The sequence below is a fragment of the Eptatretus burgeri genome, chromosome 14, assembly GCF_056783735.1.
Source record: "Eptatretus burgeri isolate ZD-2024b chromosome 14, Ebu_testis_v1, whole genome shotgun sequence".
Classification (NCBI taxonomy): Eukaryota; Metazoa; Chordata; class Myxini; order Myxiniformes; family Myxinidae; genus Eptatretus; species Eptatretus burgeri.
In genome coordinates, this window is record NC_140974.1 from 370,993 (window position 1) to 395,152 (window position 24,160).

The 24,160-nt window shown below is 47.5% G+C and overlaps 1 protein-coding gene across 1 annotated transcript; it reads right to left on the bottom strand.

Annotated features, from left to right (window-relative positions):
• Nucleotides 1–642: 642 nt before the first annotated feature.
• LOC147012526 (WD repeat-containing protein 44-like) lies at nt 643–24,160 on the bottom strand. The gene is made up of 5 exons (XM_085853509.1): nt 24,046–24,160; nt 14,236–14,278; nt 10,892–11,031; nt 10,729–10,806; nt 643–1,977 (listed from the first exon to the last, which is right to left on the bottom strand). Exons 2-5 carry the CDS (start codon nt 14,275–14,277, stop codon nt 1,869–1,871), a joined length of 369 nt encoding a protein of 122 aa, XP_085709635.1. The 5' UTR covers nt 14,278; nt 24,046–24,160; the 3' UTR covers nt 643–1,868.

A 24,160-nucleotide genomic window follows, 5' to 3' on the forward strand; every position in this document is an offset into this window, starting at 1 on the left:
GTGGTTGCCGAGGAAGAAAAAGAAAGTGATTAAAAGTAATTTTAAAAACTAAAAATATTTTAAAAATAAGACAAAAAGGGTCGAATAATAATAATAATATTGATGGTGAAAATTATTTTAATAAAATTATTAATTTTTCTTCTCCATATTCTCTGTTATAAAGATTTGTTGAAAATTTGATAACAAAAGCTCAAATGGTTAAAACAAAAAGGTAAGACCCAGACAGACACAGACAGACAAAATTGATTGCAAAGCCTCGTATTCCGCTGCACAGGAGACGGGCTAACTAGAACGGCTCTCGGTAGAGCGCATACCTCTGCCAGGCTGAAGAGTTTACATTTTTGTATCCCACTCATAGGCCAGATCTGGATTCGGACCTGAACCAAAATCTAATCAGCTTCTTCTTGTCACCGACCCAACTCATCCACCTACTGTAGTTTCATCGAAATCCGTCCACCACGTTTTGAGATATGTTCACAGACAGACAGACAACCAGACAGGTGTGAACACGTAGCAGGCGATTCAAGAATATGGAAACACATCTTCAATATTATGACAAATTTGTGTTTGAAATCGTGATTTGACGAAGCTTGGTCTTGATATAAGTGGACTCGTACTTCTGTATCCCACTGTGTATGTCGTTTACGGGTTGTAAGGGTTGATAAAACTAAAGGAATAAAAGTGAAGGGAAATATAAAAGGGTTGGGATTGGGTTTATTGAGTTGGTGTAAATGGTTTGGAGGAAAACAAATGAGATGTATAAAAAATAAATAACGGAGAAAGGGTGAAAGCTTTTTTTTATTATTGTTGCGTACATAATAAACAGATGTACCTTTAATTCAGTTGGCTGTGCTTCCAATTCAGAGGGACCAAAAGGCAATGGGAACAAACAGCCAAATGCTTGACTAATTCATCGAATAATCAAGAAACAGTTCTTGGATTCGCAGGGAAAGGTTCCTAAAATACAAGTTAACGAACAATAGTGAGAATATTTTTTTACTGCAGGTAGAGACAATGAAGAGAAGGGCAGTCTGCGAGGCAGTGGAAAGACTCGTAAAACAAAATAAATACAAAATAGTGGATGTGTTCACAAGCCATCATGTCAGATGTGTGTGATATTTTACTACGAGAGTTAAACAGCAGTACATTGGGAACTTTGTGTGTTTAAAGTGTTATCCAGTTCCAAATTCCTGTGCGAAGCAGTGCCATGGTTCCTGGCAGAGAGCAGGATCTTCGTTGGCCCAGAGTCTGTTTGTGATTAAAGCGGATTTGTCACCACTGTGCTCCTCCTCGTACCACCTTCCCCACACAGGTGTTCTCCAAATCAAAACCTCTTTAATCTGCACCTTTTCATTTGTGTACTTTTGATCATTGGATGCTTTGCACCTGCAGCCTCATGCAATGCAAAATGGTCCGTCATAACCCATGTGTCCCGCCAGACTTCAATTTTCACCGCCGACTTCACATCATACTTGTCCATATCTGCATATGTACACTACTTTGTCTGTAATGCACTCCTAATTCCTCATCGACCTCTTGCAGTGCTTGACATGATGAACACGGCTTACATTTGTCAGACGTCGTTTTTATTCTCCGTGCTGCTTTCAGAGCACTGAATGGAAATTACGTTGAAAAGTCAACAATTCAGAAAAAGAAATCTTCTTGTTTGTTTGTTTTTTGGTCCCCAAGAGGATTTTTCTATCCAAAGCAAGAATACTTCTTCCACCAAGTCTTGGACAAGCTCCGAACCTTATCGGTCGCACAGCCCTTCTTGTGACACTTCTTGCGCCTTCTGCTCAGTGGCCTGGAGTTTCGGCCGAGGCCCGCCAAGATGGCCAGGTTAAATACCTCCTTCAGATTTTTGTGTGTCAGGGCAGAACATTCCACATATGCAGCAGCACCCTCCTGAGCAGCAAACCGCCGGGCTTCGGGCACCGAGACTGGACGTTCACCTCTTTCTGCGAGTCCGATGAGCACCTGGGGGAAAAGGGAAATGAGTTTCATTGGTACAGCAGAGTTCTGATACAACAAAGTTGGTACAACCTACAATCAGGGGAAGAGGTTCGGGAAAACGGAATATAGGTTTCTTGAAAAGGGAATTTACGCTTTGCAGCAACGTTTGATTTACCTCGTGAGGAATACCCTCTCTAGCATCCATGAAAAGTGTGCCAAATGTCTGTTATACCGTACTGTCCTGTGTTTATCGTCGGGTCGGGAACTGAGCGTGATTGAATGATTCAAAAAGGAAAAACATCGAGCTCAAATCTCTTACATGTTCCCTTCAGGGTGATGTGGTTCGTTAAATCCATACACTGGTATCAACCATTGACAAAAGCTGTCAGACGTCTGCAGTCGTGCTTTGTGCCATGAAAGTGTGGATTTATTGATTTTATCTTTTCCACATTGATACACTGGAGGAAAATGATGAACCAGAGAACGGTAATGATGTAATACGTCAAATATTATTACATTCATTTAAGCTTTACTCACCAAATCCAATTAACTAGTTAGGTCTGAGATCATTCATTCACAGACATTTTTCAGTGAAGACAAATAAACATTTTACCAAGTACAATTTCAGACATCACAAACACGCATCCAACCATTCATAAGAACACCTGTCAAAGTAAAATGTCTCTTTGAGCAACAGCGACTACAATAGAGTTTGGAGGGGAGCAACATCACCCCGTGAGAGTGTATCACTTAAGCAATCGAAGTGCTAACGTCTGGAGTTCATTTGTCAAGTGGTAAATTAGACTAGAAGCTGCCGATGTGGTACGTGGTTAAAACACTCGATTCTTTCTCCCACGCCTTGTGTGGGTTTTATTGCAATGACGAATCACTCTTGCCAACTGCACTTAACAAGCATGACAAGTCGGCCAAACACCCTGAACATGAGTCAAGCGAGGCATGAGTAATGCAATGGACGGATATAGTCTGATAGAATTTGGACTAAGCCTGAAATACAACCAAATCCGAAAAATCACAATGGTTGATTCATTAAGCACAAAAACAATTGAAAACAGAGCAAAGATTTTGCACGTGAAACAATTGAATACCTAAACTCGGTGTTTGCATCTAAATCTTGTGTCCAAAACCCATCACTTTCTGTACCCACCTTACCCAGTGGCACCCAACTGTCCCTGAACTGTGTGTCCTTTTCTCTTAACAAGGTGGAGAGCTTGCTGTCAAACCTCAACTCAGATTCTGAAACCGGTCCAGACGGCATCAGCCCACATGTCCTAAAAACCTGCTCTTCTGCTCTTGCTCACCCTCTCTCTGTTCTATTTACCCTCTCATTTGCTCAAAGTCATCTGACATCTGCTTGGAAATCAGCAAACATTACTACCCTGCATAAAAAGGTACAAAAACAGATCCCTGCAACTACAGACCAATCAGCCTTCTCCCAATCATCAGCAAGGTTATGGAATCCATCATCGCTTCAGACATCAAATCCTTCCTCTTCTCCAATGGCTTGATTTCCAATCATCAATTTGTTTGTTTTCAGACCAGGTCACTCCACATTGGATATGCTGCTTCTGCTCTCCCAACAATGGATGGAGGTCCTCAATGCCAGACATGAGCCGTCTTCCTTGACATATCGTGTGCTTTTGACACGGTCAGGCACCCTGCCCTGCTCACCACCTCTCTTCCGATGGTATCCAAGGCCATCTCCACTAATGGCTCGCAGACTTCCTCTCCTGTCGCAGTGAACGTGCTTTTTTTTTTGCCCACATTTTCGAAGCTCATAGGAGAGCGAACACACAATGCACAACAGCGGAAGGGGGGGGGGGTTGGGGGGTGGGGCAGCAGACAAGAGGGGTGGGAGTGGGAAGGACAAAACATTGGGGAACAGAGACATTAGGGGATCTGTGGAAGGGAGAGGGATGAGGCGGGGGAAATGGGGTACACAAGATGGATATTACAGGGACTTTCAGGAAGGAAGGCAGAGAATTTGAAGGAGGTGCATTTGGGGTGGATATACGGGGATAGAAAAGATCGTGGTTTTGGATGGGGTAGTATAAGAGGTGGTGGTGAATGGCTGTTTTGAACACCTGGAGGGAAGAGTGAGATGGAAGAGATTGTGGGAGTTTATTCCAGAGGTGGGGAAAAAGAGGAATGAAAGACTGAAGGTGAGCAGCGATTCGTGATTTTGATAGTTTTACCAGAAGGGGGTTGCTGGCTGATCTTGAGCGCCCTGCGGAAATATTGGAATATTTCATCAATGAACTCAGTTTTCTTGTTTTCATCAATGATCTCTCTGCCTCTCTGGAAAATGATGACTCCAATCTTTGCCATACCATCTGTCATCCTGCAGATTGGCAAGCAGCAGCCTCGTCACTATTTTGATCTAGATAAAATCACAAACTGGTCCAACACATGGAACATGTCTTTCAATCGTGACAAATCTCACACTCTTACTTTGTCTTTCTGAAAGGACCGTCTGGAAACACCCCTACCCCCTCCCCCACCCTCCCACCCAATCTACCTTCTCAACAATGTACTTAAATAAGTCCTTTCATTCATGCTTTTGGGCCTCACTATCTGCCATGATATTTCCTGGGAAAGCCACATCTCCAACTTGGCCTCCAAAGCCAGTTCTGATTGGGATTCCTCCATCGTGTAAAGTCCTTCATTGGCACACCTGAACTCCTGACCATGAACAATACTGTCATCCATAGACTGGTGGAGTACTGCTCTTCCCTCTGGGCTGGTGCTCCTGCCTCTCACCTTTCTCGGCTTCACGCTGTGGAAACCAAAGCATTTAGCATCATTGGTATCTCCCGTGATGAGGTTGAGTCTTTGGGTCTCTCACTCTCTCACTGAAAGCAGATTGATGGTCTTTGTCTTCTACCATCTCATCTCCAGCTTTGCCCACCCACTCTGTTTGCTATCTGTCCCACCCATATTTCCACAGGGCACTCAAGGTCTGCCAGCAACATCATTCTGGTAAAACTAACAAAATCAAGAATCACTGCTCACCTTCACTCTTTCATTCTTCTATTTTCCCACCTATGCAACAAATTCCCACACACTCTTCAATCCCACTCTTCCCTCCAGGTCTTCAAAAGAGCTATTCACCACCACCTCTCATCTTCCTCCATCTAAAACCATGATGTTTTCTACCCCTGTTAATCCACCCCAAACCCACCTCCTTCATATTCCCTGCTTTCCTTCCTAAAAGTTCCTGTAATGTCCATCTTGTATACCCTGTGTACCCCACCCCATCCCTCTCCCTTCCAAAGATCTCCTCATGTGTATATTCCCGACTGTTTGGTGCTTCTCTCTCCCGACCGTCTTGTCTCCTGCTCCCCTTGTACATTCTGTGTGTTAGCTTCCAGAAATCTTCTTCATACTCCATCTAACACCCAATATGTGGGGCATATGCACTGATGACATTCATCATCACCCATTCAATTTCCAACTGCACACTCATCACTCGGTCAGACACTCTCCTCACCTCCAACACCCTCTTGACATAATCTTCCTTCATGATTACCCCAACACCATTTCTCCTCCCATGGCAGAACACCATGGCAGAACAGTTTGAAACCACCTCCAATGCTCCTCGCCTTACTCCCCATCCACTTGGTCTCTTGTACACACAGTATGTCCACCTTTCTTCGATCCATCATATCAGCCAACTCTCGCCCTTTGCCAGTCATCGTCCCAACATTCAGAGTTCCAACTCTCACCTCCACACTTATACCCTTCCCCTTCTCCCACTGCCTCCGGACTCGCCTTCCCCGTCTCCTTCTCCTCCTTCTCCCAGCAGTAGCACAATTTCAGCTGGTACCCTGCTGACCACCGGTACCGGTGGCGGTCGTTGGTAAGGCCAAGTTCACATTTGCCACGGTGGCCGTGGGGTCTCCAAAATCTATGGCCACTAGCAATTATAGGGCGGCCACAGTATTTCCATGGTCACACAATGTCGCAGTCACATATGTTTTTATTTTTCGATGAGCCGCACAGCGTATTTAGAAATTGTGGTGACCGAAAATGTGGGGGTGCCGTCCGGTCTTTGATTTAATGTCGCACGGTGAGCTTAGGGCGTCCCTGCGGCGGCCATAGAATTTTCAAGGCAGACACAAGGTCGCCTCAAGGTGCCCGCAAGGCGACCGCAGGGGGCCTTATGGCAAATGTGCGGCCAGACGGACGGTAACGAGTAGGTTTTTTATTTTTACCAGTTCTTTTGTTTTGGCTTGTCGAATTGCTACGGCGAGCGAAGAAATGAAAAAAGTTATAACTTCGCGCTATAATTCCACGGCGACTCTACGGCCTGTAAAATATAGCCGCCGTATCCTCGCCGTAGAGAAAATGTGACCTAAGCCTAACCTGGGCCTCGACCGATCCAGTCTGGAAATTCGTTTTGTTGTCCGCATAATGATTTGGCATCGGTTTTTACGCCAGATGCCCTTCCTGACGCAACCCTGGTCGCCTCTTACGACACACAGGGAATTGGTACACCTATTCTGACCGGGGCATACATCGGGCCCGGTACAACTGGTACTCATTTCGCTGACCTCGGAAGGATGACAGGCTGAGTCAACCCCCTGGTGTTTTCGACTTGATATATATATATATATATATATATATATATATATATATATATATATATATATATATATATATATATATGTCAATATACTCGTAGTATAGTTACTCGTATAATCGTAGTATAGTGTAGTTACTAGCAATGTGATCTGGGAGTGTGCTACATTTCATAATCATGCATTTTTTTGATTGTTAAAGGGGAACACCTTGGCACAAATCTATCCCTTGATGGCTCACAAAATAGATATGATGTCTTTTTCCCTGATTTAGAATTATAAAGTAGGTAAATTTGCAATTAAAATTAAAAAATATTCTTCTTATTCAGATTAGCCATGACATCACACCCTGAAGTGGACCAGCAGATCTGTGGTGTATGGGTTACATCGCGGTATGATTTAACTCAAACGATGAATAATTTTAGATTTTCCATAAATATGCTGAGTCGATGCGTCCTTGGTGGTTGTAGTAATACAAACCGAGATGGTTTTGTGCTGCATCAATGGCCGAAAGACCCTAAGTTTGCCAGAAATTGGAAGAGGTTTGTCCGAAATACCCACATGTGGATCGGGCCTGCAAAATGTTCTGTTTTGTGCTCGGAATATTTTACAGATAACTTCATCTTCATCCGCAATCTGATGAGTGCTGCCCTCCACCTCTGGGGTGGTGCTCACACCAAGCCTAACTTTACGCTGTAGAAATCAAGGCTTTTAGGATCATTGGTATCTCCTGCAATGAAGCTGAGTCTTTAGGTCTATCACTCGAACCGGAGGCAGGTCGGTGGTCTTACTGTCTTCTAGTCTGCTCTCTGGCCTTGTCCCCAATGCTCTGTCTATGATCTGTCCCCCCTATATTTCCTCAGAGCATTCAAGGTCCACCAAAACCCCCCGTCTGGTGAAACTGCCAAAATGTGGAATCACTGCTCACCTTCACTCTTTCATTCCTCTTTTTCTCCACCTCTGGAACAAACTCCCACACTCTTTTCAATTCCACTCCTCCCTCCAGGTCTTCAAAACAGCTGTTCACCACCATCTCTTATCTCCCCCCATCCAAAATCTTGATCTTTATTACCCCTCTTTATCCACCTCCTTCATATCCCCTGTAGTACCCTATTGTTTACCCGGTGTACCCCACCCCATCCCTCTCCCTTTCACAGATATCCCATTGTCTTTGTTCCCCACTATTTTGTGCTTCCCTCTCGCACCCCTCTTGGCTCCTGCCTTGTTATACCTTTCTGTGTATTCACTCTTACACGAGCCTTGGCTTTGTATTAAAAAAACCTGTTAGAAAGCAATAGAGATGGCTACATCTTGTGGTTATCTGCCACAATTGAGTAAGGATGCCATTCCCACAATTAATTGGAAGAAACAGCCATCGCTGAAAACTAACACCATCTCGACCCAGCTTCCAGCATATTTACATGGACAATTCCACGATGAATCAAACACATGTTGCCACTGTCTAGCAATTACCACAAGAGCACCTGAAAAATAATTATCTATTCGACACAAATTTGTACAAATCAAATGAACCACCATCTATTTATTGTGGACAGAAAGTATGTATGCATGTATCATCATCATACTCCTCCAAGATGATTTCACTGAGGATGCTAAAACTTTGAGACTGCCCCCCCTCCACCCGAACAATACCACCATCAACATCCCACACACTCCCCCTCCACTGGTGAGGAACATAGACACCTCACGGACATGATGGTGGGACACAGCACGGATACAAATGGCATCTGGGGAAAGTATGAATCGGAACAACCCCATAGCATACAAAACACCTGGTCATCCTGCGATGGAAGGACAAAGCATTCATTGCCCATTTTGTCCGCGTTGTCAGCTGTCGGGAAATGACGGGTATTTCTGCTTGAATACTATTTCAACCAATATAATCAATCAATGCAAAAATCACTCCCTTACAAACAGTAATTTGAATGGAAAATCAAACCCAAGCAAGCTGAAATGATCATGTGACCAGCGTTTTCCTCTTCAATAATACTTCCGCCTTCTTTCTCTGAATCACTCACACAAGGCTCAAAACGATATGGCTCCACAATTCCCCCAAAAGCATTTCCATCACTAATTATGTCTCCAATAGTCTCTTCGAAATCCCACTGATCAGTTTCAACATTCTGAGAACCATCAGAGTTGCTAATAACTTTGGAATCAGTCTGAATCCGAGCGAGACAGGCACTGTTTCGCTATGTAAAGCCGCCGTACGGATAACTATGGATTCAAGGTGTGACGACACTGGCAAAATCGAAAATCGACACTCTAGGACTTTTTTTTGTGGACACTTTCTAATTGGCAAAAAAGGAAAATTTGGAAAAAAAATACTCCCACCCCCCCTCCCCTTCAACCGAGACCATGACAAATGATTCTCAGAAAATTATATATATATATATATATATATATATATATATATATATATATATATATATATATATATATTGTTTGGGTTTCCCTTTAACACAAATACCTATATGTAATGCATGTTCTGTCACATGAATGTTTGAATCTTAATTGAGATTCCACTCACGAGAGTAAAGTTAATGAAAATATTAATTATATTTCAAGCAGATCATTCTGTGAGAATAAACAACGTAGTTTCGCATTGCATTATCTTGGGTTGGATGATATAATTGAGTTGTTGAAGACAAAGTTCCCAATTATCTGCAATTTATTGATCAATCAAAATGGTTGTTACAATGTAATCATCTCATTGGTGCTGGGCACAAACTGAGATACGAATGGTCTTGTTGCATTTTAGGCACTGCAGACCACTGCTTTCCTGTTTTTTGGGGGGTTTTTTGTATACCTTGTCGAGGCTCGTATGAGAGGTAACACACAACACACAGCCAGGGGAGGCATGAGACAGGAGGGGTGGGAGTGAGAAGGACAAAACAGTGGGGAAGAGACATTAGATCTGTGGAAGGGAGAGGGATGGGGCAGGGAACACGGGGTAAACAAGATGGACATTACAAGGACTTTCAGGAAGGACAGCAGGGAATTTGAAGGAGGTGGGTTTGGGGTGGATTCATGGGGGTAGAAACGATCAAGGATTTGGATGGGGGACGATAAGAGGTGGTGGTTTACTGCAAAACGAAGAAAACTTTGAACTCCACATCCAGTTAATGGCTTCGCTTGAACATTGCCTCGTTTACGATTTGCAAAACTTCCCTTCCTTGTGTCAACTTTCTGGTGATCCTCAGAAATGGAAAAAGCATGGACAGCACAAAGATTTATTGGTTACAATAGTTTCTCATTAATCTTATGTTGACAAAATTCATAAAACCTGCATTTTGACATCGTATGGACACTTAAATGCTGACTCTAAACATTGTGGGTGATTGCACATAACATGAGCAAGTGAGAATGTACCTGAAGGAAAAATAAATAAAAATAAAAAATAAAAAATCTTTTTAAAAGGCAAGTTATTTTAGCTGTGATTAAAGCAAAGTTTTCACATTTTCACCAAATCTGTTTTGCTTCAAAATATAATGACTAAAAGGCAACGTGAACATCTACATACAATACAAGTAAAAGGGGATAAGGTGAGAGAGTAATTCCAAAAAAAAACAAAAACAATTTAAGGTTGAAAGGCAGCGAAAAGGATGAGGGAAATAAGGAAGAAAAGGGAGGTGGGAGAGTGGTCAAAGTAAAAATGAATGTGGGTTTCGTAAGAGATAGCAACGAGAGGAAGAGGAGGATGTAGGGGGGTCACAAAGTGGGAAACGGATTATAAAATGCAAAAGGCCCAAAAACACATAATTGCTTCAAACAGTCCTTCACACACAAACAGGGGAAGTCATACTTTGGTGCTGGTGATGAGTCCTTCATTAGCAACTCCAACCAATCAGGTTGTTGCAAAGCATCCAGGATTGTACTTGGCTGAAAATTTTTAGTATTTATTGCCTGCAAAATCTAATGCCAAATCATTAATCGCTAATTAGTTGGTGTTTGAAATGTTTAACATTGACAAAATAATTTCCTCATTTTCAATCCCATTGATACAATCCAGCTGAGAGATTTTCAATCCAATTGATACTTTTATTTTCTCCTTTTTTGTGGGTGGGAAACAAGAAACATTTATTTATTTATAAGTCAAACCAGTCCAAGAAAAGCATAATGTTAAAAAAAAAAAAAACTACAAACATACACTTACGTTTTCTGCTTTCGTTTTCGCCCATCCATTTCTTGCCCCTGACTCAACTTCTCTTCCTCATCAGATCCCACATCCTGGCTGCAAGTAGGAGCAAATACAACTTACATTTATTTGTCCTTATACATTGAGAATCACTTATTGTCGAGTTATTCTATGTCCTCACCTCAGAAACTCTTGGGAATGCTGCATGATGTGCAGGGTTAATGGATTGATGCCACAAGGAAGTTTGTCCTCCGCCTGACTGAGCGGAATTTCCTCACCCGTATCCAAGTGTTTTTTTACCATCACCAGTGCCACAATCTCCTGAAAGGAATCACGATGTTGGCAAATCCTTTTTTCCATTAATTTTCTTTTTAAACCAAAAACAAAACATCCTTTCCTGCTTCTCAAGTCGTTTCATAAATTTCTGCCATTTCCATTCTTCACACTTTCCCATCACTTAACTCTCGATTCACCTTCCACCCTTCACCCGATCTTCCCCAAATCCCCTTTTCTTCATGCCAAATACTGCTCCAACTATTCACCACTCCATTGTGATTTACATCATAGGATGCTTTCACAATGATTGCACACAGAGCATAATGCATAGCACAATTATTTCAACAAACATGGACACCTTGAAGTATTGATGCTGTGCACCTTTTTATGGACATACAGGAATAAGAACAAAAGAAAAGTGCAGCTCGTTATATTTTGAACCAATAATAAAATCCGATTGCATTTTTACTGCTGAATATGTGGAACAAAGAAGCAAATTTATAGGATTACCTCCATTGTCACATTCATTGAACAAAAAGGCAATAAATCAAACTGAAACAATATTTTGGGGATATCACTCCTTTCTATTGTTGGCAAGATACTTGCAAGAATTCTTAACAAGCTGCTTACTAAAACAGAAGACTTCTGAACAAAATGGCAATATGAAATGATGATGACAACCCTGCAAATCCAAATGAAATTCTAACATGGTGTTAACAACCCTGCAAATCCAAGTGAAAAGCATTGTACTTTTACTGGGTTTAAACAGCCATTACCAAAGCTTATGACTCGGTGAGCTACGAGGTCCTTTGGTAAACCTACCCTCACTTTTGACCGTCATAGATCAGTTTCACCCATCCAGCAGCTTCCCGATAGAATCAATAGTTGCAAATGCGTGGTGAGAAATTCTCTACACTATAAATAGGGAAGAAAGAAACCAGGATGCAACTTGGTGCCCTCTCTCTTCTCAACATGTGGATGCTATCAATCTTCCACCATACTAGTGAAGGAACCACAGTGAACTTTCTATATAATCTGCTTCAATGACGAGCTGTTCAATGTCCAAAAAAAAAAGTACAAGATCAAACTTCTCAAAGATCGTCATCAAGAAGCTCCAGTTTGCAGACAACTGTGGTCTTGTAGGTTATAGTGAGGAAGCACTCCAGACCATCCTGAACTTTCTCAAAGTGTGAGCAAAAATTCATAGATTCCTGCATAAATTTTCTGGGGAAATTTTATTATGATTCCTGTTATTATGATTTCTGCATAAAAGATTTTTAAAGAAGTACCCTATCTACTGCTCAAGACGAGTCCTCCAGCGCCAATAAACATCAATGACCATGCTTAAAATAAACATTCGGCAGCATCGAATACAACACAAACAAGAGAGTTAACAGAACACATCACTCCACACAGTGTTCAAGTATATAATTCAATTGAAATAAAATAATGATTTTAAAGGTCGCATAAAACAAATCAATTCCGGAAGTTTGCTGTCATTGATGCAGTGGCGATTACACCACCTTACTTTACGTTACATTAGCTTTTTGTGGCTGTTTGTGTCCTTTATAACATCCTTAAAAACATAAATATCCTGTTTGGAATGATTTGCAATTTTGTTTGACTGCCAGGCAGGCAAACAGCAGGGGGGGGGGGATTCTTTTTAATCTCACTCCTCTGCATATGTGCGATCAGGTCGGATTCAGAGCCAAAGTACTGTTAAATGGCAGGTTCATTTTCTGACAAGTGTTCAAAATATAGCATTCAATTTAAATGAGTTTTTCTTCTGTCATAAACCAACATTTGTCGACAGAAGGACAGACAAAAGTTAACCTCTTCCTTCACCTGCTTTTCACTTCGTGTGCGCGGGGTAATAACGTTGATGAAGCAATTAATCTGATGGAAGTGCGCTTGTAGCTTTAGGTCAACTGAGTACTTGTGGTTGAAGAGCACAAGGTGTGATTCGCAAATAAATTGAAGGTCGACCAAGCAGTAATAGTCAAATGAACCTTCCTGTTCAGATGCAAGTCAGACACTCATTCCAAGAGAGAGTTTAAAAAGTGTCACGTTTTTATTTTTGAGCTTCACTTGCCTTGATTGCCATGAATGGATATAATATTTACAATGAACAAAATTAACAAAAAGGTCCATATCTAATGCAGCCTTCTTCAATGCATCTGTTTCGCCAATGGAGGGGTGAAGAATGAACAGAAAATGAACGAAGTAAAGTTATTTAGGATTATTCATTTTCATTGTGGTCACAAAAACATCATGGTGAAAATAATCTTTCATATTTTGTTCTCAGTCAGCAAAATTGTTCATTGCCAATCGTGGCATTTTCTAAGAAGAGGTGAACCACAATGAGAAAGAAACATGGCTGGCTGGTTGTATCTCTTGTGTCTACTAATGTCCTTGCAATTGTATTAATGGGATCCTCGGGTCCTGAGTTCAAGCCACGTCGGCCGCTGAATTAATACACCAGGGGGTTGACTCAGCCTGTCATCCTTCCAAGGTCGGCAAAATGAGTACCAGTTCCAGTGTGTGTTCTGGTAGAGGGGCACTGCATCAGCGACACAGTCGCGCTTCAAGAAATGATATCTACCCAGCAGCCAAGCTGCCATAAGACCACACACACACACACACACACACACACACACACACACACACACACACACACACACACACACACACACGCACACACACACACACACACACACACACACACACACACACACACACACACACACACACACACAGGAAAAAAGAAAAAAAAGAAAGACCTCCACCAATATCCTCGAGGATGCAAAAAGAGCAGCATGAAGATCTGTGATGTGTTCAGGGGACTGCAATATTGAAGAATTTCAAAATAAATCTTACACGTATTAAACAACCTGATTCGAACAGAGCGACAACCTGCCATGGAGCAGGTGCAGGGAGGCTGAGGGGGGCGGGGGCTGCGTTTGCGGTTGGGGCACGGAATCAAGGTGCATTCTAAGGTATGTTTAACACTTGAAACTAGTAACAAAAAACAAATTCCTACAGTACTTCAATGCCATCTCCCATTTCCACCCGTCTGCAACACTTCACGGTGAACCTTTTAAAGTTACAACGAGCTAAACCTTTTTCACAGGTGTTCATGTGCCGTCCCAGACACCTGCACCCGTGCAGTGGCCGTTTTGCTGCACCTCGGGCTTCCACTACAATGTAACGTTACAGATGATGCTCAAAGCGTCCGCACAACGCACTCACCGTCCCGGACGCAGCCGTGCAGGGAAGTCTCCTGTTGGACATCCTGCAGAACACGCACGCACCGGGCCATGGGACACAGCATCGTAAACTCGTAAACACCTCACCGGGCAAACGGCGGTCATCCGAACTGTACAACTAACACAACTTATAGGTGCGTGCGGGCACGGTCGGTGCCACGACACTTAAAACGAGTAATAAAATGTTTCAGCACTCAACTTCACCACCATCACCATTCCTGCCATGAGCGATATCTTCAATGGCATCATAAAATTATTCATCGGCCGAATCGCTGTCACAAGCCATGGATGGGGTCGCGCTTTCCCGAATGGTGAACCTCACAAGGCTGTGATGCCAGTTGAGCCAGGCTTTTTTTAAATTTATTTTTACACACAACGCACATCAAGGGGGGCATGAGACAGGAGGGGAGGGAGTGGGAAGGACAAAACAGTGGGGAACAGAGACATTAGATCAGTGGAAGGGAGAGGGATGGGACGGGGACCATGGGGAATACAAGATGGACATCACAGGGACTTTCAAGAAGGAAAGCAGGGAATTTGAAGGAGGCGGGCTTGGGTGGATTATCGGGGGTAGAAAAGATCGAGGATTTGGATGGGAATGATAAGGTGTTGGTGAGCAGCTGTTTTGAAGGTCTGGAGGGAACAATGGGATTGAAGACAGTCTCCTTCTTCTTCTTCTTTCGGCTGCTCCCGTAAGAGGGCGCCACAGCAGATCATCCGTTATGATCCGCATTCGGATTTGGCACAGGTATTTAACCGGATGCCCTTCTTGACGCAACCTTAATCGCCTCTTACGACACAGGGATATGGTACACCTATTCTAACCGGGGCATACACCGGGCCCAGTTACACTGGTACTCACTTCGCCGACCTCGGAAGGATGACAGGCTGAGTCAACCTCCTGGTGTGTATTAATTCAAGCGGCCAACGGAGCTTGAATTCAGGACCTTTTTGGATCCCAAGTTGCTACCGTCACCACTACGCCAACAGCAGGCTAATGGGATTGAAGACAGTGTGGGAGTTTATTCCAAAGGCGGGAAAAAAGAGGAATGAAAGAGTGAAGTTGAGCAGTGATTCGTGATTTTGGTAGTTTTACCAGAAGGGGGTTGTTGGCGGACCTTGAGCGCCCAGCGGAAATGTGGTGGGGACAAATCACAGAGAAAGAGCAGGGGGTGCGAGACTGGAGAGGATATGGTAGAGGACAGAAAGACCACCGACCAACCTGCGGTGATTGAGTGAGAGGCCCAAAGACTCAGCCTCATTGCAGGAGATGCCAATGATCCGAAATGCCTTGGTTTCCATAGCATGAAGCCGAGAAAGGTGGGAGGCAGGAACACCAGCCCAGAGGGGAGAACAGTACTCCATCAGGCTGTGGACAAAAGCTTTGTAAGTGGTCAGGAGCTCAGGTGGGCTGAGGAAGGACTTTGCACGACGGAGGATTCCCAGTCGGCGACTGCCTTTGGAGGCGAGGTTTGAAATGTGGCTTTCCCAAGAAAGGTCATGGCAGATAGTGAGACCCAGAAGCTTGAAAGAAAGGACTTCTTCCAGAGGATTGTTGAGAAAGTGGATGGGGGGGTTTTCGAAACGGTCCTTTCGAAGAGACATTGTGAGAGTGTGAGATTTGTCCGGATTGAAAGATGTGTTCCACGTGTTGGACCAGTTTGTGATTTTATCCAAATCACCAGTGAGCGAAGAAGCTGCTGCTTGCCGGTCTGAGGGATGATCGATGGTACGGCAGAGGGTGGAGTCATCAGCAAAAAGATATAGAGGATTTTTCAGAGAGTCGGAGAGATCATTGATGAAAACCAGAAAAAGAACAGGGCCCAGAACGCTACCTTGAGGAACTCCAGCCTGCACAGGAAGAGGGGATGAAAGAACTCCATTTAGGGCCACACGGTGACTGCGACAGGAGAGGAAGTCTGTGAGCCATGAGTGGAGATGGCCTTGGATACCATAGGAAGAGAGCTTGGTGAGCAGGGCAGGGTGCCAGACTGTGTCTAAAGCATGTGATATGTCCAAGGATATGGCGCGAATTTCCTGTCTGGCATTGTCTCGCAGAAGCAGCATATCCAGGGTAGAGTGACCTGGTCTGAAACCAAATTGATGATCAGAACTCAAGCCATTGGAGAAGAGGAAGGATTTAATGTCTGAGCGATGATGGATTCCAGAACCTTGCTGATGATTGGGAGAAGGCTGATTGGTCTGAAGTTGCAGGGATCTGTTTTTGCACCTTTTTGTGCAGGGCAGTGATGTTTGATGATTTCCAAGCAGATGGCAGATGGCCTTGAGAAAATGAGAGGGTGAATAGAACAGAGAGAGTGAGCAAGAGAAGAAGAGCAGGCTTTGAGGACACGTGGGCTGATGCCGTCTGGACCGGTTGCAGAATCTGAGTCGAGGTTTGACAGCAAGCTCTCAACCTTCTCAGGAGAAAAGGACACAGAGCCCAGGGACAGTTGGGTGTGACTGGGTAAGGTGGGTCGAGACAGTGATGGGTTTTGGACACAAGATTTAGCTGCACACACCGAGTTTCGGCATTCAGCTTTTCACGTGTGGTATCAGCAGTGCTGCCATTTGAGGTAAGGGAGAGGATGGAGGGGGAACATACACCAGAAACAGATTTGATGAGATACCACAAGGATTTTGAGGAGGGAGAGAGGTTTGAGAGTTCAGACTTGAGATGAGAAAGATGTTGTTTTCTGGCTCTCCTGAGGGTAGATACACACTTGTTCCGAGCTTTATGGAAGGAACTGAGATTGCCCTCAGTTGGGTTTGCTTTCCATGAGGCAAAGGCAAGTTGTTTCAGGACAACTGCCTCGCCACAAGCTTCAGTAAACCAAGGGCGGGAGGAAGGGTAAGACAACTGAACACGAGAGGGGATAAATCTGTGCATGAGGGAGAGCAAGTTTCTTTGAAAGAATTCCCAGGATGAGTTCATGTTTGAGAAAGTAGTGATAGGAGACAAGTCTATAAGTTTGTAGGCTGCTTGGAGACCCTGCCAGTCGGCTTGAGTGAAATGGCAGACTCGACGGCGGTGAGGTGTTTCTCTGATAACAGCCAGAGAGATGTCCACTTTGACAAGGACGTGGTCAGAAGAACCAATTGGAGCGAAGGAAGAGCAGCAGATATTGTCAGGGAAATTTGTCAAAATCAGATCCAGAAGAGATGGAGTACCATTGGTTGAGATCCGGGTCGGGAAGTTGTCCGATTGAGTCAGTCCCAATGAGTTACAGAAAGCTTTTGCTGAGGTGCCATGACAGGTGAGAGAGGTACCCACACCTAGCCAAGTGGCATGATGACAATTGAAGTCGCCACATATGAGGAAGAGAGAGTTTGGATGAGAAGATAGAAGTTGGTCCATGTTTTCAAATAGTGAGGTGTAGATGGAGTCATCACTGTTAGGTGGACGGTACAGTACACATATAAACATGAGGTGGGAGTGGAGGGGAAGCCGTAGCCAGAGGTATTCCTGGGGGTGTGGGGGAGTGAGGGCAGTGCATGGAGATTGAGGAATAGTCTTTGATGAAGAGAGTATCTCCTCCACCAGGGCGAGGCTCAGGTCTGTCAAACCGGAGGAGGAAGTAACCAGGGAGAGATACTTGGGAGTCAGACACGTCTTGGGGGCGGAAAGTTTCTGTTAGGCAGATTATATCTGGTTTGTCAGTGGCAACCTGTATGGAAAGATCTGAAAGGTTTGAGCGAAGGCCCCGGATATTTGAGGTGCATACTTTTAATGAAGAGGTAGGGGAGGAGGCTTTGGGTGCAGGGGGGTGGGGGGTAGGGGGAGAGTAGGACAAGGGACGAGAGGGGAAGGTAAGGAGTGTTGTTGAAAGTGTGGGGATTGCAGAATAGCTTGGGGAGGGGACCGAATGAGGAGGAGAAAAGGCTCTGTGGTGCTGGGGGAGAGGGGGACAAGAGAGGGGGAAGAAGGCAGTTGAGGATTTGAGGAGGTGAAGTGAAGAGATGGAGGTGAGATGGCAGTGGAGGGAGGCAGCTTCGTGGATGTGTGTGAGAGTGTGTGTGAGAGAGAGTGAGAGAGTAAGAGTGAGAGTGAGTGTGAGAGAGAGGGTGAGTGTGTGAGAGAAGGGGACAGAGAGGGAGAGAGGGGGAGAGAGAGAGACGGGGGGGAGAGAGACGGGGGGGAGAGAGACGGGGGGAGAGAGACGGGGGGAGAGAGACGGGGGGGAGAGAGACGGGGGGGAGAGAGACGGGGGAGAGAGAGACAGGGGGAGAGAGAGACACAGGGAGAGAGGCGGGGGGAGAGAGACGGGGGGAGAGAGACACGGGGAGAGAGACACGGGGAGAGAGAGAGACGGGGGGAGAGAGAGACGGGGGGGGAGAGAGAGAGACGGGGGGGAGAGAGAGACGGGGGGGAGAGAGAGAGACGGGGGAGAGAGAGAGAGACGGGGGGGAGAGAGAGAGACGGGGGGAGAGAGAGAGAGACGGGGGGAGAGAGAGAGACGGGGGGAGAGAGAGACGGGGGGGAGAGAGACGGGGGGGAGAGAGACGGGGGGGAGAGAGACGGGGGGGGAGAGAGACGGGGGGAGAGAGACGGGGGGAGAGAGACGGGGGGGGAGAGAGACGCGGGGAGAGAGACGGGGAGAGAGACGCGTGGAGAGAGACGCGGGGAGAGAGACGCGGGGAGAGAGACGCGGGGAGAGAGACACGGGGAGAGAGACGCGGGGAGAGAGACGCGGGGAGAGAGACGCGGGGAGAGAGACGCGGGGAGAGAGACGCGGGGAGAGAGACACGGGGAGAGAGACACGGGGAGAGACACACGGGGAGAGAGAGAGACACGGGGAGAGAGACACGGGGGGAGAGAGAGACGGGGGAGAGAGAGACGGGGGGAGAGAGACGGGGGGGAGAGAGACGGGGGGAGAGAGAGACGGGGGGAGAGAGAGACGGGGGGAGAGAGAGACGGGGGGAGAGAGAGACGGGGGAGAGAGAGACGGGGGGGAGAGAGAGACGGGGGGAGAGAGAGACGGGGGGGAGAGAGAGACGGGGGGAGAGAGAGACGGGGGAAGAGAGAGACGGGGAGAGAGTGAGACGGGGAGAGAGGGAGACGGGGAGGGAGACACGGGGAGAGAGAGAGGGGGAGAGAGAGACGGGGGGAGAGACACGGGGAGAGAGACAGGGGGAGAGAGACGGGGGGAGAGAGACGGGGGGAGAGACACGGGGGGGAGAGAGACGGGGGAGGGAGACACGGGGAGGGAGACGGGGGGAGGGAGACGCGGGGAGGGAGACACGGGGAGAGAGACACGCGGGGAGAGGGACGCGGGGAGAGAGACGGGGGGAGAGAGACGGGGGGGAGAGAGAGACGGGGGGGAGAGAGACGGGGGGAGAGAGACGGGGGGGAGAGAGAGACGGGGGGAGAGAGACGGGGGAGAGAGAGACGGGGGAGAGAGAGACGGGGGGAGAGAGACGGGGGGAGAGAGACGGGGGGAGAGAGAGACGGGGGGGGAGAGAGAGAGACGGGGGGAGAGAGAGAGACGGGGGGGAGAGAGACGGGGGGAGAGAGAGACGGGGGGGAGAGAGAGAGACGGGGGAGAGAGAGACGGGGGGAGAGAGAGACGGGGGGAGAGAGAGAGACGGGGGGGAGAGAGACGGGGGGGAGAGAGAGAGAGACGGGGGGGGAGAGAGAGAGACGGGGGAGAGAGAGAGACGGGGGGGGAGAGAGAGAGACGGGGGGGAGAGAGAGAGACGGGGGGGAGAGAGAGAGACGGGGGGGGAGAGAGAGAGACGGGGGGGAGAGAGAGAGACGGGGGGGAGAGAGAGAGACGGGGGGGAGAGAGACGGGGGGAGAGACGGGGGGAGAGAGACGGGGGGAGAGAGAGACGGGGGGGGGAGAGAGACGGGGGGAGAGAGACGGGGGGAGAGAGAGACGGGGGGAGAGAGAGACGGGGGAGAGAGAGACGGGGGGAGAGAGAGACGGGGGAGAGAGAGACGGGGGGAGAGAGAGACGGGGGGAGAGAGAGACGGGGGGAGAGAGAGAGGTGGGGAGAGGGGGGAGAGAGGGGGAGAGAGGGGGTGAGAGAGGGGGAGAGGGGGTGAGAGAGGGGGAGAGGGGGTGAGAGAGGGGGAGAGAGAGGGGGGAGAGAGAGGGGGAGAGAGAGGGGGAGAGAGAGGGGGGAGAGAGAGGGGGGAGAGAGAGGGGGGAGAGAGAGGGGGAGAGAGAGAGGGGGAGAGAGGGGGGAGAGAGGGGAGGAGAGAGGGGGGGAGAGAGAGTGAGGGGGGAGAAAGACATTAAGGACCACACGTTGGCTGCAACAGGAGAGGAAATCATTTGCCCTCTTTTCCGAAACAACTTCTTATTTTCCGAAACAACTGGGTTACTTCTTATTAGGAGGTTGGTGGCAGGATTTGCACTCCAGCCACCGTAAAACGCTTCATTCCGCAAAACGCAAAAACGCAAAAAAATCTGAAAACCCACTCCGTGGGAGTACCTCCTGTGCAGCTTCCCTTCGCAGGGCAGCTCACCGGATGATGGGATTGGGGCAAAGCCTTCGGGACCCCCAATCTTTGATAGGAGGGAAACCACGGGGTAACATCCCTGGGTCAGATTGCGGGAGAGTGTGTCGGAGTGGTGCTGAGGTGTCGTCCACCAGACGGCGGTCTCCTTGGGTTAACCTGAGGCGGTCCCTTCGGGTGGGTGCCTGGAATGTCCTATCCCTAAGAGAGGATGATCACCTGTCTCTGTTATCATCTGAGCTCAAGCGTTTGGACATCGGGATTGCAGCTCTCTCTGAGGTTCGGAGACCGGATTGCGGCGAGATAATGGTGGGTGGTTACACCTACTATTGGTCTGGTCGCTCTGATGGTTACCATACCCAAGGAGTTGCTGTAGCTGTGTCCAATAAGCTGACCCCAATGATAATTGAGGTAACACCAGTCAACGAGCGTATTATGAGATTAAGGATTCGTCACTCCTTAGGTGTCATTTCCCTGGTCTCTATTTATGCTCCGACTGAGGCGAGTGATCTTACCGTGAAGGATGCATTCTACGCCACACTTGAGTCTGTGGTTGATCAGTGCCCCAGACGAGATACACTTCTAGTCTTGGGGGATTTCAATGCATCGACTGGAACTGATAGGGATGGTTATGAGGTGTGTGTTGGTCCCCATGGGTCAGGAACTATGAACCAGAATAGCACTAAGTTCCTTGACTTTGCAAGAAGTCATGGACTTAGGGTGGCTGGTTCATGGTTTCAGCGCCCGCAAGCTCATCGCTGGACTTGGTATTCCAACGCTGGCGGTGTGGCAAAGGGGATTGACCATGTCCTCATTGACGGTCGTTGGAGGATGATCCAGAATTGCAGGGTCTACCGGAGTGCTCAGTTCCTCAATACTGACCACAGGCTTGTTGTAGCAACTCTAAAGCTGCACCTTAAATCCTGGAGAATGGTACCATCCCAGCCTAGGCTGGATGTTGCCAAGCTCAGGGATGAGAGAGTAGCTGAGGAGTTTGCGAACAGGCTGAGTGGACACTTGGGGGGTCTGGGTGCTTTGGGGGGTCCTGAAGAGTTGTGGAGCACCTTCAAGACCACCGTCCTTGATGTTGCCGGTGGATGCCTTGGAGTTCACCGCAGGGCAAAGAAGAATTTTGTCTCTCAAGGGACACTGGATACCATTGACCAGAGTCGCAGGGCCAGGCTGAATGGCAGAGCTGAGCTGTTCAGGGAGCTGAGGCGTAAAACTACGTGCACTGAGGGTGGACAAGGAGGCCTATGTGCGAGGAATCTGTGAGGGCGTAGAGCATCACCTGTGGACAGGTGATTCTCGTCCCGCTTACACAAGGGAATTCGTGCATTGCGTTCATCCAAGCCCATCCCTCGGAGCACTGCAGTTAGAGCAGAGAGTGGTAGGCTCTTGACAGAGGAGTCTGAAGTGAAGGCCCGCTGGGCCGGTTACTTTGAGCGGTTGTACCAGGCTGATCCCCCAGCTGTCGAGTTGGACGTCAAGGGTGTTACAATCCCTGTTGCTGACCCTCGAATCAACTGTGGTCCACCATCGCTTGTGGAAACAGGGGCTGCGGTGAACCAGTTGAAACGGGGCAAAGCTCCAGGGATCTGTGGCATCCATGCTGAACTTCTCAAGGCTGGTGGAAATGCTGCACTCGCGTCGTTGCATGCAGTTTTGTGCTCTGCCTGGAACACAGGCATCATCCCAACTGACTGGAAGAGGGGCCTTGTTGTCCCTCTCTGGAAAGGGAAGGGTGATCGCCAAGACTGCAACAACTACCGAGGGGTGACGCTGCTCTCAGTGCCGGGCAAGGTCTTTGCTCGGATAATTCTTGATAGGGTTCGCCACCATCTGCTTGAGCACCAGCGTCCAGAGCAGTCAGGCTTTACACCAAAGAGGTCAACGATTGACCGTATCCTTGCTCTTCGTGTCCTCACTGAACGCAGACGAGAGTTTCGGCAGGGGCTGCTTGCAGCCCTATGTTGATCTCTGTAAAGCGTTCGATTCAGTGAATCGGGATGTCCTCTGGAGGATTCTTGGTCTTCGTGGGGTGCCACCGAAACTGATCGATCTGATGTCTGAACTCTACTCTGGTACTGAGAGTGCTGTGAAGTGTGGTGGTACCGCCTCTGACTTATTTCCAGTTGTTACTGGAGTTCGTCAGGGATGTGTACTTGCCCCCACACTTTTCAGCACTTGTATGGACTGGATTTTTGGGAGGATGTCGGAGAGATCAATGTGGTGTGCATGGTTTGGCAATGTCAAGATCTCGGACCTTGATTTTGCAGATGATGCAGTCATCTTTGCGGGAGACTTTAGACATCCTCTTGGGGGCCCTCGAGGTGCTGAATGAGGAGTCGGAGCCGTTGGGATTACGGATTTCTTGGGTCAAAACAAAGATCCAGGCTTTCGGTGACATCTTGGATGCTGCTGTCCTGTCTGTGTCTGTTTGTGGTGAGGATGTTGAGGTCGTGGATAGATTCACTTACCTTGGCAGTGATATTCATGTCTCCGCAGGTTGTGAGCCGGAGGTCAATAGACGTCTGGGTCGGGCCTGGGGAGTCATGGATTCACTGGATCATGGGGTGTGGCGCTGCCGGTACCTGTGCGGGAGGACGAAAGTCCGAGTCTTCAGGTCCTTGGTACTTCCAGTCTTGCTCTATGGGTGCGAGACTTGGACTTTGACCAAGGATCTGAGACGGAGACTTAATTCCTTTGGTACCAGGTCTCTTCGGAGAATCCTTGGCTATCGCTGGTCGGATTTGTGTCCAACGAGCGGTTGCTGAGAGAGACTCGGATGAGATTTGTTACCTGCATAGTCCGTGAGCGTCAGCTGCGGCTGTATGGACATGTGGCTCGTTTTCCTGACGCTGATCCTGCTCACCAGATTCTCTCAGCGAGGGAGTCTCATGAGTGGAGGAGGCCAGTGGGCCGACCACGTGCCTCATGGTTGCAGCAGGTTGACCATCATCTCAAGGAGATGGGGATGGGCCTGGCATCTGCCTGGGGGATGGCCAGACGGAGGCCCCCGGAGTACCGGCGGAAAGTGGACGCAGCGACGCGCTGTTCTGGCACATGCTCCCATACCTGACCCTGACACACGATTTCGCCGAAACTTGATCACCCGTGATTCCCTCAAACCTTCACATCCTCAGTGTCATCGTGATTATGAAACCAAGTGAGCGACCTGGGGTATTGCCCCTATTTTGGGGGCAAGGTTGTGGTGCCACTGAAAACCACTTCTCTCCACAATGGTCTATGAACTATTTGAATCAGCAATATTAAACCAAACAAAAACATACAATCAGACGGATGTAGAAGAAACACAAATACTTACTGGAAATCATAATAGGCCGTGAATCGTTCGACGAGACGAGGGAGAATGACCGCTGGGCTTCGGAATGGAGTCCTTTCAAAACACGAGGGATCCAAAAAAAAAGAAAAAAAAAAAA